General features: G+C 38.3%; 1 protein-coding gene across 1 annotated transcript in view; it reads left to right on the top strand.

Moving 5' to 3' along the window:
* Window positions 1-15,422, top strand: part of LOC135204617 (uncharacterized) — a 42,263-nt gene that overhangs the window by 24,063 nt on the left and 2,778 nt on the right. The window contains exons 10-20 of the mRNA XM_064234763.1: window positions 1,723-1,803; window positions 3,374-3,584; window positions 4,413-6,949; window positions 8,151-8,651; window positions 8,950-9,182; window positions 9,923-10,117; window positions 10,893-11,016; window positions 12,146-12,256; window positions 12,870-13,082; window positions 14,662-14,862; window positions 15,262-15,374. Coding sequence (XP_064090833.1) covers window positions 1,723-1,803; window positions 3,374-3,584; window positions 4,413-6,949; window positions 8,151-8,651; window positions 8,950-9,182; window positions 9,923-10,117; window positions 10,893-11,016; window positions 12,146-12,256; window positions 12,870-13,082; window positions 14,662-14,862; window positions 15,262-15,374 — 4,520 coding nt within the window. The remainder of the gene's footprint in view (window positions 1-1,722; window positions 1,804-3,373; window positions 3,585-4,412; window positions 6,950-8,150; window positions 8,652-8,949; window positions 9,183-9,922; window positions 10,118-10,892; window positions 11,017-12,145; window positions 12,257-12,869; window positions 13,083-14,661; window positions 14,863-15,261; window positions 15,375-15,422) is intronic.

Genomic DNA, 15,422 nt, shown 5'->3' with positions numbered 1-15,422 from the left:
TCTTAATCGAGATAGGTGAAATAATGCTACGTAGATAAATGTAATGCATTTAGTCTGTTCTTCATGTCTATTTTTATGGTATGCTGATGAGGAATACAATGGAAACAACAGTGGCCATACTTGACACACTGACATTCATTTGATATCTGTTTCAGGTGTAATTTGAGATGTCACAGCCTTATATTGGACATGTTTATTGTTGTTCGTTGAACCTTGTTATTCGTGACATTTGGGTAATCTATGAATTAAATATTCAGCACTGTGATTATTTTATACATATCATAAAATCAGGGCTGAATGAAAGTTTTGCTCTTAGTCTAAGTATAATTATTGAAATATTGCTCTGATTGTGATGAACAGTTCATACAATTTACTACAACAAAATGTTTTTCAAAACACTTATGAAGTATCAATATACATTTATTCAGTGCTCTACATATGTGATTTAAGGTTATTTTTAAAAATGTACTTCATTTTCAGCTTAATCATTTAATATTACAGATGCCTTCTGTTTCTGATAGATTACCAGTTATGCATGTCACATATTTCTAATATAGTGTGGTAACTTTAAAACATTTATTTTTTGTAAGTACAGATCATTGCTGTAGACGGTCTTTATCCTTCTGTTTGCAGTGGGTGAGCAGATATACTGTACTGATTCAGCAAAATGATGATGATTTTCATATGTAGGAACAGCTGTGGTTGGGAGCAGTCTTTTACAATAGGAAATAATTGGAAGACCTCAAAATAATAATTGATTCTGACTTTCCAGTGCTAATGTGAATGCAAACTGCAATTGTAGAAGCTTGGAAAGGTTTAAAACCACCCATTAAATATTAAATATAGTTTTTAGCATGAAAATTACTTGTTCCAAATGCAAAACTCTTAGGCACTAGGGAATACTACTGGGAGATGGAATGCCATTTTTGTGGAGGTTTTTCAAATGATCCTCAATGGTGGTGGAGCCTTTTTTCCCTGTAACTCTCAGGCAGTGGATGGAAAAAAAACTTGGACTCCTGTGGAGGAGACAGAGGAAGAGGGGAGGGGGAGGAAAGAGGATGTCTGTTAGGAAATGGAGGACATAAGAATCAGAATCAAGAGAAGAAGAAACAGTCAGTCATCACCAGATCAAAGAAGTCATCAATGCAACTGATTAAGTTGAGGAAACCTGAATCTTACACCATCAACTGGTCAGGCCCAGATAGGAGTCAATATTGAGGATTTTGTGATAATGAGACAGGTTAAAGGAAGTCATTGTGATCTTGAAAACAGAATCCTTTCAATTTTGACAGGCCTGTGTAATTTATTCATCCTGTAGAATGGTTGGCAGAATAGTAGTAAACTTGGAAAAAGAGAGTAAGAGCGGTGGAACTCTGATAGAGTGTAACAATTGTAGGAACAGGTATTGGAATGATGGAATATCACTATGACAAGTCTCCTTCCTAAAAGTCAGCAGGATCATCATCTTGTTTGCCAAGTGAATCAACCACTTCAGACCAAGGTATAAAGACTGATCTAAGGCAATGATTTGTTTGCATAGTAAATATGTAAATTCGACAAGAACACAGTCTTCAAAACATGAGCTTTATTATATTTACTCATGAATAGTTTAAAATCACTATTCATAACATTACCTAAAACTACTTTTCTTCAGATTCAAAATTGTGCCCTTATGTTTCAGACTTAAGCATCATCTTTATCTTTTGTTTTCTCTTTATAAAGTCCATCCGAGATCAAATGGCATCCAGCCTCACACGCTTGAAGGAACTTGAGGAGGAGGTGAAGAACATCCCTATGCTACAGGTAAAGTATCAGACATCATTTTTCCAGTCCTCCATTCATGTATCTTGTCGTAACCTCCTCAGTCAATCCTGATTTGATTTATCTCTTATGAATTTATTCATATACATTTGTAAATACAAACCATTCTTGTCACTGGGCATTTGATGTGGTTTCAAGATACCTTATGTAGGGTTTTCATCAAAGTGAGAACCACCTATTTATCTTTTTAGAATTTGCTGGATTTTGACATCAAACTGAATTGTTTTTTGTATCCTCAAAATTAGTTAGGTTGGTGCGCTGTATTGTTTAAAGGATCTACAGAGGAACCAGTGTTATTTCAGCTCTTTAAATGTACACTGACCTGTTTTTTACCATTAGAAGTGTGTTCATACCCTTTTTTCTATGTAGGAATTGTTTTTCAGTTACTATTACTCAAAGCAAAATATGGTCACCTCTGGAATGAAATGAGAAAATGAAGGCATTGACTGAACCAAATGATTAAAAATGCCATAGTTTTTCAAAGTTGATTAGAGGAATTACAAAGATTAACATTTTTTGTTGTTGTTTCTGGGTGGGCAAAAATGATCCAGCCCAGGTGATAACCTTGGAAGGGAATTGGCGAAGGGTAATGTGCAAGTATAGCCGTAAATTATCTTGTGCGTCGTTTCAGCATTCAAATTCTCCGCTCGTTCTCTGTAGTGGAAAAATATGTGAAAAATGTTATAGAGTATAAGAAAAGGTTATTGGTGGTTGTCAAGAAAAGTTCAAGTATTTGTGCCTGGCTCCAACAGACATTAAGTAGCAAACACCAGAGATATGGATTCTTGCCATATTGTGAATTTATATTTCAAGTACTAATAGCAATATTTAAGTACTAAACAAAATAATTTTCTTTCCTTTTGTGCTTTCTTAAAGGATATCATTGAAGAGGATCCAAAGGTATGAATATGAGAAGAGTAGAATGCTGGTAGATGCGATCTGTCAGATATCTAGTGTAGCACTATTTCTGTTTGGTTAACTATTGAGGAATAGTTTTTATATACAGACACATAATTCAGTTCATTATTTAATGGGTCTCGAGTCACTGCTGAATCCAGTGAGTTGTTTTGGTAATCAATACAGAAATATTTGTGGCCACTTAGTATTTAGGATATTTTTATATTTCACAAAGATCTAAGACATTTGACAGAATAATGCATAACTATGAGTCTTTAGGCCTAAGAGTAACTAGTTTGGACCTAACCATGCTAAAGTAGTTTTAACTGATATCATCTGTTTTTGTTCAAGTTATATTGTTCTGCTGGCAGGTAAACATTCATGACCTGACTGTAAAATGAGAGAAATATTGGAATGACAGATTCCACTAGGAAAGGGGGATTTCATTTTAGTAATCATTATTCATTCCATTGTAAGAAGGTTTTCATATTTTATTCATTCTGAAATTCCTCACAACTTTTTAGCCACGCACTTTACCACCATTCCTGATTCCTTCCTTCAATTATGCTTCAGTTAGTTTCATTGTAAACAGATTACCATTAACAATATCATATGATGAAGAGTTTTATTCAGTTCTCTTTCTTCAAAAATACAGATTAAGCTAAACGTCCTCAAGGAAGAGAAACGCCTGCTGATTCAGCAGTTTAAAAACTTCCAAAAAGGCGATGATCCCGCCTTATTATTGCCGCCGAGTATAGACGGAGATGTGTCGGACATGTCAGAGGATGAACTAGAAGGTCGACTCCACCACTTGAGGAACACTGGCATGGTCACTCCACGGATGCGGCGAAGACGAAGTGAATCACGTAAGTGTTGAGCCGTTTCACGTTACTACTTTGTTATACGTCTTTCATGTTACCTTGTACGTAATGTGATGAAGGAATGTTGTAATTAGCCTGTTGATGATGAGGGAATATACAGACACCAACCTGTATGTGTTGGTAAACTCCTTAACCTTAAGTGGAGGGGCAAGGACACAACTTAAATGTAGATTCTAAATGTCTATTGTAGAAATATATACAAGATCCAGGGGACAAAGAGCAGCCAGCTAAACAAACAGACAGACGAGATGAGACTGCCTCACGAAGGCAATAATTACAATGTTGCCAATACTTAAATGTTGCCATATCATATTACTGGACTTAACATGGGATACTCTAATGGCGCGCAACATGTGAAATAATGTTTGAACATAATAATACTGGTACATGTGAAATGCGTCTTTTTCATGTACCTACACAACCCACTTAAGACTGAGTTACGTTCTGGATGGTCGTTTGTATTTTGAATTATTTTCAAGAACGTTAATGTACTTCTTCATTCCTATTTATGTACAGTATGAGATGAAATCAGTACTACGTTCATTTTTCATCCTAAAGCACAAAACACCATAACTGTATATACAGAATAGGGACACAAAACAATATTTGGAATAATTTGAATGTTCGTAAGTAGGGTGGGGTCTGTATGTGTGTGGCAGCCAGTTGCAAAATTGAAAGTATTTGTGCAATTTGGTTGTTGAGATTTAGAACTTGCTCGTCTAGTTAAATTTCACTGCACAGAAAATTTGTTTTAGCTATACAGTACTTTCTCCCATGTTTATATAGTATTTATTAATTTTTATTTTTTTGCAGCTCTAAGAGTCAACTTAGAAGAGTTTCATTCATATCGTCGAGCAAGGAGAGGATCAATTTCCGAAGGCTCGGAGGCAGATTCAGTCATTGAGGAGTTTCCTCTTTTCATCAAAGAGGCAAATGATCACATACTGGACAGAAGGACAATAAAAGATCTGTCTTCAGAAAGAAGGTCAAGTTTAGACAAATCTGGTAAAATCTCCGGTCACAGTTTGCCGAGCACTCCCTCCGTCGTCCGAAAACAAGTCAGAGATGCGGCCACCAACTGCAGGGTGCTGACGAGAGATATTGGAGTGACTCACATTGGGTTGAGAACTCGTTCCGTCGGAATCACGACCGACAGGGTAGAAGCGGATAGAAAGAGAGAGATAAAGGCGAAACCTTGTATGCTTTGCTACGAGAGGAACAAGAAGACATTCGACAGTAAGAGCGTGGGAACACCGTTTGGCTCCCAGAAGGAAAAGACGAGAAGATTAAGTATGAGTAGCGTTTCCCTAGAATGTTTCGATCCTGACGACAGTAATTTCGACTTAAAGGACACACTGGAGAAGGACAGCAATTCCAAAAATGCCTTTTTGCAAAAACTTGGAAGAAAGTCCGCCATAATAAGTCGCCTGTCAGAGCCACAACTAGCTCCACCTGTGCTAACATTTGACAACTCCACCAATACAGAGACGATAAGAAAAAGGGATCAGAGAACATTTACGGCCCTAAGCATGAATGATCTTTTCACGAAAGCAGATTTGAACGAGCACCTTTCAAAAGCAAGAAAAGACTGGGAGTCTAGGCAAGGGGAGCTATTTACCAAAGCAGACTTGAACAATGAATTAGCAAAAGCCAAGAGAGAATGGGAACTGAAGCAGAGTGAGCTCTTCACCAGAGCAGAATTGGAGGAACATGTGGCAAGTGTTAAAAGAGAGTTTGAGACTAGGCAAAGTGAACTTTTCACCAAAACAGAATTAGAGGAACGTTTGACACGAGTTCAGCAAGAATTTGAGGCCAAGCAAAAGGAAATGTATACAAAGGCTGAATTGAATGAGCATTTAGCAAATGCTGCAAGAGACTGGGAGGCCAAAGAGGCAGAACTCTTTACTAATGAGGACCTAAAGACCTATTTAGCACAAGCTAAAGTAGAATGGGAGTCCAGTCGAAAGGACCTCTTCACGAGAGATGATCTAGACTGCCATTTAACTAAGGCCAGAAGAGAGTGGGAATCCAGTCAGAGCAAGTTGTATACAGAGGATGACCTAGAAAGACATTTAACAGAAGCTAAACTTGCTTGGGAAGCTAGGCAGGTGCAGTTGTTGGCCCTGGAGAGATCAGGTAGACCTCTAACCGTTAACTGTGCAATTCAGGTATCGCTGGATAAACCTGCCATTGATAAGTCCAGCATAAAACCATTACGTCAAAGTGTGGGGGTCATGGCTCAGCCCAGTTATGTGAGCGTAGGTGTTAGCCAGGACAAAATCAATGATAATTTCTGTGACAGATGTGCCAATATTAAAACGCGGTCTGTCGCCATAGGCGATGGATCTATTTCTTCCATGGTTTGTGATAGATGTTTCAATATTAAAGTGAGATCTGTTGGTAGTGGGGATTTCAGATTGACTGATATGTGGTGCGAAAAGTGTTCAGCTTTGCAGACTCGAACGGTTGGCTGTAGCAGTGATAGAATAAATGATCGTATCTGTGATCGTTGTGACAATATTCGAACGCGCAGTGTAGCCTCTGGGTCTTCCTTGCCAGCGGATGTTCTAGTTAAGGAGAGTCAGTCTAAACTTAAGAGTAATGCTTATGTACAAACTAAGGGAGTAGAAACACGTACTACAAGCGTGAACACCTTGCCGATAAGTCTAAAAAAAGACGAACTTGGCAGTGAAACGAGTGCCACTCCAAGTCCAGCACTCACACCAGAAGTTGAACGGAGGTCTTATGGTAGCTCTGGAGTTCGTATTTGTGACAAATGCCATGAAACCATACAGTCTGTTGCTAAAGATTTTGTCAACACCAGTGGGACAGGGTCTTCTACAAATTTGCCACCAATTCCTCCACAGATCTCTAAAATCCCACGATTGGTTGACCTAGCAAAGGTTGAACCGAGACTTGATATTCCAGTAGTCAAGAATATTTCCAGTCTAGAATCAAGTCTGACAGAATCTCAGCTATCAAGCATGAACAACAGTTTTGTAGACACCAAAGCTTCCATGCAAACCTCCACCAGTTTTAGACAGAGTGAAGTTGACGTCAAACAAGCTAAATCTGATGTGTTACCAAGTAGTTCTTATGAAGTTGCGGGGAAGAAACACATTCAGAAAACCTCTTCCGGGACAAAGCTATCAGAATCCATTAAGTCAAGTTCAGAGAGCAGCAAGATTCAGGAATCTAAAGAAGTGAAAAGTAATGTTGTGACCAGGACAGGCAGCTTCTCAGAGAGGACCAGTACTGCAAAAACAGCTCAGCCAACCGGGATCACTCTTACCTCTGGGGGTTCATCGAAGACGTCATCTGGCTTTCCGTCCATGAGTAACTCTCCACAGGTAAGGGCTGCTGATTTGAAACTAAGATGATAATTTATTGCTTTCTGTATTCTTCCATGTATAATATGCAAGTTATAATTTGTAATTTATTACACTGGCTCTCAGGCTCACAATGGAGCATCACCCATTTTGTTCCCTCACAGCTATGGGTAATTGCGTTTAGATGAATATTACCTTTAGAATTATTAAAAATAATTTATACCCTTTTAATGCATAAAGGATTATGAAGTGCATTTGTACAGCTCGTAAACTATTAAATTGAACTAAATACTTGTGGGTGGGACCAATGAGGTCTTTCAGCGCTGAAAGAGAAGCTTAGAGTAAACAGTTTGAAAAGTGGAGGAAAACCTTGCAGTTGGTCTGTGAAACAATCGTTAGGAGAGGGTGGATAGTAAGATGGAAAAGACAATATGACTGGAGTCCAGCAAAAGGAATGAAAGGGGTTACAGCTAGTGGCCAAAGAGTGCAGGAAAAACCTTAAGTAATGCCTACAGTGCATCACATAAGGTCCACTGATGACATTACTCCCTACAGTGAACAAATGCTTGTGACACTAAACAATTTGAGGAATCTAAATCTAGTATGATTGAATAACAACAAAAAACTACTAGTGGATTTATGAAGCTTCTTATACCACAGAGACTATAGGTACTGTCTTCTCAAAATAAGTTTATCGATAGCATATTTTTGTTTTTTCATGCCTAGAAATCGTGAGTGTTGTCAGTTAGAAAGTGCCTCATAAATTCTGTGTTGCTGAATACAAGCTACATCTAACTGCTTTTGTAAATTTTGGGAGAAAGCTTCCAGTCTTGTATACCATAGTTAATTACAAAATCCTTTGTCTAACCAAGGGAAACTGATTATCTTTGGTGACAGGAGCTTAACCACAACAACAGAGAGGACTAATTTAACAGTTTTTCATCTCTGTGCCAAGGGCTTTACTACTCTATTTTTAATCCTAGTTTTATTTCACTGTTCAGAAATAAAGCGGCTAATGCCTACAAGGGCTTTTTAGTAATTATTCATAATTTATTTTATTTCTAGTGCTAGTGGTCACTGGTACTTTTTATCTGCTATCAGATATGCGAGTCCACTTAGTGTCTTTTCTTAATCTTATCAGATAGACTGTGTTACCAATAATCACTTGACTTGATCTTACACAAAGCATTTGGGATCACATAGATTCTGTTTAGCTGTGTGACTCCACGCAGTTCAATTCGAGCTCTCATATTTTGAATTGTGCTTTGCAGTTATCGGTCATTTCATGAAATACAGTGTTTTAACTATCATGGGTTGCTGTAATAGTAAGGATACGGTTGAGAAAAAACTGGAGGAAATATTTCACGATGAGGAAAAAGAGGAGAGGGAAAATAATGCCTTGATTATGAATGGTCATAACATAGCAGGCGACTTCAGAGGCAGATTAAATACCCAGGGAAAGCAGTTGCCAAATTCCAAAGCATGGTCAATAATTGGTAACCCCCTTGACGATTCTGGATTCATCGACTTTAGCGAATTTGACGGCAGTGGGCTCTATGCAGTTCAGAGTTTGCACGGTGATGCTGTTAAGTTTTCCAAGGATGTCTGTCAAAATGGAGAAACTGATTTTGTTAGTCTGGACGGCCTATTTACATTTGACAATCCTCTCAGTGACAGTGAGGAAGGGGACTTTCTCGACGACGATATTGTATTTGATAGGTCGGTAAGTGGTTTTAGAGACGTTTTATAAGACGATAGGCTTGAATTATGCTTAAATTAACCCAGGGAGTGTTCAATAGATAATTACAATCCAACCCACTTGTGTGCAAAAAGTACATAGCAATGAAATCAGCAGAGCCTGAGTTACTATTGGCAGTCTACAGGTTAAATACCAAGTGGAACAATGCTTCTTCTGTAAGACAAGGGTCCTGAACCTAGGTAGTTAAAATTAAGACTCCCTTAGCTCACCATATTTAAGATAATGTAGGTAATGCTATTTATGTCGTAAATCCATTTTGCAGGTGAAGCGTGTGCCTTACACAAGACAGCAGACCTACACAAAATTTTCAGAGGGGGTTGTGAATTTGGGATTTGACGAGAACACGGACGCTCAGAGCGCACGAAAGCATGAGTCTCTCAGTGAGGAAACTAAAGTCGAAAGTTTGCAGAGTAAAGGAACGGACACAAGTAAATACAAAAGTCCAGTAAAGAAAGCAAAAGAAAAAGAGGAAACGAAAGACACAACTCCAAGGAAGTAAGTAGCTATTTTTGTTTGAATAAAGTTGGCTTTCTGCTTAACATTATACTTTAACCATTAAGCCTGTTTATACCTTGTATAATATTTCAAAATTAGTTTTGATACTATTCTGAGGTAAATAATATATTGTTTTTATTCACCTAAAACATGCTCTGGTAATTGCAGTATATTTTTTATACGTGATTTGCTTTCGTCACATGGATTTGTTTAAAATTAGGACATAAAATACATTTCTTTTACCTGTAGTAATATAACATATTACTATCAATAATCACATTAAGCAGACATTTCCACAGAGGAAGTCAAAATGCTATGAACAAAACCTCTCTACTGCACAGTACTTGGAAAATTGAAGCCTAAGAAGATAAGGGAAAAACTGAACATATTTACTATAACTGAATTAATACTACAATAAACAAGCAAGAAACGCGTGATTGAGGTCTCCTCGGGCAAGACAACTGCTTACCATTCAGAGGGACTGAATCTTTCTTGGATAGTGACTCCAAGGGTTTTAATGAATTATGTATCCACCTTTGCAGCCTGTTTTGTACAAGCCCGTTTGGGATTACCATAAAAACATAAACAAAAGACTGTAATATCATTAAGATAATGATCCCCGGAAACCCTCAGGGGGTCACTATCTAACAAAGATCCAAGGAACCATTTTCAGTAATGAGAGAGTAGCGTTTTGGAGGCGCAGTCTTCGTCATAACTATTCTTAAGCCTCTTTCCTCCAGACCATCGCATCCAGAGCCTGTCATCCAGGGCAGAACGAAAACCCCCAGTTCCTGCTCCTCGTCGAGCGAGTCGGACGAGACGTGCGATGACACGTCTCTACTGGAAGCTTCGTTCAGCTCCCAGCCAGACGTAGCCTCGTCGTTTCAGAGCGCCTCGTCCCTCTTCACCACCACCAGCGAACGTAGCAGGAAAAAGTGAGTCTTTGCGTTTGTTTAATCTTGCCAGGCATAAGCAGTATTTGATTATTGGTTATTGACTTGAAAAAAGTAATATACAAATGGAATTTTAATGAATTTTTTTATGCATTACTATCTAATGACAAGTAATCTTCCCTAATAGTAGCTGCAAATCTAGTCAGATTTAGGAACCTCTAGAGGAAGTGTATTATTATTATTACTATTATTATTATTATTATTATTATTAATGTGATTATACTGTCAATATTGACAGAAATAGAAGCTTGGACCAAAACAGTGTCATTTGCATAATCCCATAGATTGTCATTGTTGCACTGTGAGACTGATGAAAAGTTAAAGAACCCAGACAGCTAAGAAAAGAAGAGAGCAGTGAGAACAGATGAAAATTAAAATGCAAAAAGCAGGGACACTCGAGACAAGGGGTGCTGCAAAAATTATATACTTCGTTGTGCTTTAGGGGATGTATAGGAATGTAATGCTTTTAATGTGAGATCTTCAACAGATTTAACCCTCTATTAGTTTGGTCAGTCTCCCCTTGGATGTCAGCCCAAACTGTTCTTTATCTCGCGTTGTCAAGTTATGGAATAGAAAGTATATTTGTTTATAATGTAAGGCAATACAATGTCAGGACATGCATCTGCCATACAGTGAATTCGTAAACTTTCTCAATTTTCTAATATGCTCATTCAGGCGTATTTTCCTCCGAAATATGAAATAAGTCTGGTTCTCTGCTATATTTATAAGTTAAAACCCAATTTCTTTTCTGTTTCAGGAGTGTGCCTTCAAGAGAAATGAAAGCAGCCATGAAGGTTGTCAATGACTCCATCGGCAAACCCGTCCGCTCTGGCCAGCAGCTGACTAATGCTCTTAATATCATCCAGAGAGAATGGTTTAAGGTAAGTAGGTCTAAAAATGAAGCATGCAGTAGCAGAAAACGCAAACCATTTAATCTGAGAAATTTCAGCAATTATGAACTGATTACTTGCTTGTATTACTATACCAAATGTTTCTCTTTCAATTCTCAAGTTTATTTAGGTTACTATATATATGGTCTTCTTTGCTTGATGCCAGTTCTGAAGACACTTTCTCATTTCTAACCTAGTGTAAAATCCTTGTAGGTAATAGCGCACCCATGGTGCAATGTAGGCACCACTACTAAGTGTTTACAGAGGCTGAATGGAGGGGCTCTTCGGCCCCTATCTGCACCTACATTTCAGTCATTTACTTGACCTCCACTCCCATAACTTTATTCCATCTTGCATTAGTATCTGGATCTCTGTCTTGCTTGACCAACTATCCAACTTCATCTTCTCACTGTCTCAGTGCTTAGATTTATAGCGTAAATTTCATGATTCATTCGTTCCTTCACAACCCAATCTGGTCACTTTCTTAATGCTGCTTCTTTTGGGATACAAAAACTGCTTAACTTTAAATCTTAAGAGAAGGGGTCATCCCTTGTCAAGGTTAACTTCCATGAGCTTGTGCCTTGGTTTCTCATAAGACAAGTTTATGCCACTGCACTTGGAAATGAGAATCAACCAGCCTTCTAATTTTGAAATATAGTCTAACTGAACTGGCATCAATATGCTTGTAGAACATGATTAGCTGTATGTAATTAGTTTTAAGAAGAGTACGAGGTAAGCAGAAGAATTATTTATATGTATAAAGGCAATTTTAAGAGTAAATGCCTGGATTCAGCTTAAGTCATAACGAATACTGTATCTCCATATAGAGTCTATAGCAGAAAGGTTTAAAGGTGAAAAAGGAGGAAAACCTCAAAGCAGTTGCACTATGAAACAATTGTTAGGAGAGGGTGGAAAGTAAGATGGAAGAAAGAAAATATGAAACGAGATACAGTAAAAAGAATGAAGGGGGCTGAAGGGACGCTGCAGAGAACCTTATGTAATGCCTACAGTGCACCGGATGAGGTGCACTGACAGTACTCCACCCTACAGGGGTTTTTCCATATGAAGTCCTTGGACATGCTGCCGTAATCCGAGTTTACCGCATTCATTCTTCTTTCAGGTATCTAGCCAGAAGGATGCCAATCCTCACGCAGTCGAAGACTACATGGACGTGTTTGAGGATTACTCCAAGGCCCTACTGCAGCGTGTAGTAAATCTCTCTGATGTGAATGTGAGTCATGAGGACATAAAGTGTTTACAGGCAGTCCCCAGTTTTCGGTCCCTCAGCTATTTATGTGGCGCCAATAACTGGTTATCAGTGACACCGATAACTGAAACTTAGCTCATTGTGTCACCATAAATCGACAATTTTATGGCGCTAGACGAGCCCTATAAAACCGGATTGCTCATAACCGAGTCGGCTGATAACCGGGAACTGCCTGTAAAGGCTTTTGTGTTGCATTCAGAAAGTTTGTTTGGGTATGTGTAATTGTCAAATGTTTTTGGATTCTTGTTATCATTAATGTTCATAAGATGAACCCGTTCATATGGAACAAGCCCACCAAAAGGGCCACTGACTTTACATTCAAGCTTCCAAAGAATATTAAGGAGTTCATTCAAAATAAGTAACAGAAGGTAATGGAAAATAAAGAAAGAGGAGATCAGTCATCAGAAAAACAGGTAAATTACCAAATTAGTCAATAAATAAAATTAAGTAAAATATTAAAATACAACTTCAATTGTATTAGGGTAGTGATGCATTGCATCTTTGCAAGATATCCTCTGGGAGACTCTTCCACAGGTAATCTTGAGACACATTACTAAAGCACACTGTTGTTCTTTAGGGCAACACGGCCATGCACTACGCAGTTTCCCACGGTAACTTTGACGTCGTCTCCATACTGCTGGACTCCAAGGTCTGCAACATCAATCAGCAAAATAAAGCAGGATACACAGCCACTATGTTGGTCTCCTTAGCGCAGATCCGCTCGGAGACACACGCCAGCGTAGTTCAGAGGTTGTTCCAGATGGGGGACGTAAATATCAAAGCTAGTCAGGTAGGTAAACTTTACGTATGCCCCTTTAAGTGACGTGAAATTACCAATTTACTGGTGTGGATTTTCATGATTGTAAATTAAAATCTTTATTACTGATTTGTTTACATAAAAAATCAGGATGTCACCACTAAGTTTCTTGCACCCTTGTGACCTTTTTATTTGAAGCCTGAGTCGTATTCTGTATTACATTAACTCTAGTTTTCATGGAGTTATTTCTGTAATCATAAAGTATGTAGTCTTTAACTGTGCAGAACCAAACAGCTTTGGAAAGCAAGGCGTTCAAAGAAAATGGTTCCAGAGCACATATTTAGCCAACTCCCAACTTCCTTGAGTAGACTATAGTAATACTAATATTTGTTCTCCTGTACCTATACCAAGCTCTGTGTGAAGGGAGCAGGGAACTGGAGTTTATACAGATGCATTTGTATAAAATCAAGTTTTATAGTAAACACAAAGTTTATTCTTACAACGGCATTAATCATAAAACAGCGTCAATCGCCATTCAGAAATGAGGAAAAAGATGAAACCAGGGAAGGAACATAGCTGCTCGAAGTCCGGTTCAAGGGAACAATGAGGGATTGATAATCAAGACACTAAACAAGCCCAGGAGGACACCCCCAAAGCACAAGAGGAAGATTGTTGTTTGTAGATACAATGTTACCTAAAATAAAAAGGGCCCTTCTCCTAGGATGACATGAAAGTACTGCAGGACTTGGCATTACTGCTGACACAAGGATGTTGAAATTTAACAAAAATGGGATTGAAATACCGAAAACTCGGTGCTTTCAATGTTAAAAACAAACAAAATCACATAACAGGCTGAGGGATAAAATTATGGAACCAAAGGTAACCATTACTGTAAATGGCCAAAGCTAAGATTACTATGCAGGCATTGAATCCTAGTCAGGATAAAATACAGGGGGTTTAAAGTTAACAAAACACCAATTTGAAATTAACATTAAAAGAAAAGTAATTGAACAAACAACTGAAAGCTATGATAGCATAACGAAAGAGCAGTAACAATAAAGCAATGCATCTGTAGCAAGCCAAAAGGAAACTTACTGAAACCGCTCACCAAATGAAAGTGGAATTTATGTCAGTAGCACAACCCTAAACAATAGAAATGCTGGCAAGTCACAAAATCAAACGGCAGTCCACTTCACCTCTACTGAGGTACACAGAAGACTGCTTATCGGTGTACTGTGAGGGATCTATTTCAGCACCACGCGCTATAAGTTTATTTCCACACTAAGTTGGTTTTGCGGTGTTATTGGGGCTTACAGTGCTGTAACTTGTTGTATCAAGTTACACCACCATAACCACCATTAACTTGATGCCAATTCTTGGATTTCCACCATAACTTATGGCACTATGAAACACTGTTAACATCACTGAAAAAAACCTGTAAGTCAGTGGCACCATAAGCCAAGGACACACTGTAGTATCCACTTCATCACTTAGACCTGGATGTGTTCCACTCAATCAAAGGATGTTTTATGACTAATGGGTTTGGAATAGCAAACCAAAATTGTCTCGTAGGTATTCAGAGCGCGGATTAATCTTTATCTTTTACTTCCAGCATGGCCAAACTGCCCTGATGTTAGCCGTATCGCACGGCAGGCTGGACATGGTTCGCATGCTAGTGGCCGCTGGCGCTGACATAAACATCCACGACGAAGACGGTTCGACGGCTCTCATGTGTGCAGCAGAACACGGCCACCTTGCCATCGTTAAATTCCTTGTTGGCCATCCAGACACTGACCCGACATTGATGGATAATGTGAGTTGCGCTTTAGAAAACAAACTTTGCAATGCATTTAGAATTATTCATATGGAGTCCCTTTTATGTGGTTTAGTATGTTAATCATTAGAAAGTGGCATCTCAAATTAATGGACTTATTTAGCCAAAATATCTCAGAATTTCTAAGCATCTCATTGCCAAGATACAAAGCAAAACACTTACATCATTAAATTAACAAAGTACAAAAAGTACACTGTTATTGTGCAACTATATTGTAGACTGTTGTTAGAACTTTTAACATAATAATAAAAATATTACCAACCTAATTTACTTTTTGCTTTAAAAGCAACGAAAATGAAAGGTAGACATTAACTTGTCCCAATGTCAGTTATTGTTGATATAAAAAAATGTATTTTGAATTAAACTGCTGATTTGCAGGATGGAAGTACAGCTTTAACAATTGCAGTTGAGGCAGGACACAAAGATGTGGGTGTACTGCTCTACAAACACATGAACTTGTCAAGAGGGTCATCACCTTACTCGTCCATGAGGTAAGGAATTTACGTCATTTTCAGTCTTGCAGGTGAGATACAATATAC

This window comes from Macrobrachium nipponense, chromosome 47, assembly GCF_015104395.2.
Source record: "Macrobrachium nipponense isolate FS-2020 chromosome 47, ASM1510439v2, whole genome shotgun sequence".
NCBI lineage: Eukaryota > Metazoa > Arthropoda > Malacostraca > Decapoda > Palaemonidae > Macrobrachium > Macrobrachium nipponense.
Note: the sequence above shows the minus strand (reverse complement) of the source record. Positions and strands in the feature narration are given on the sequence as shown.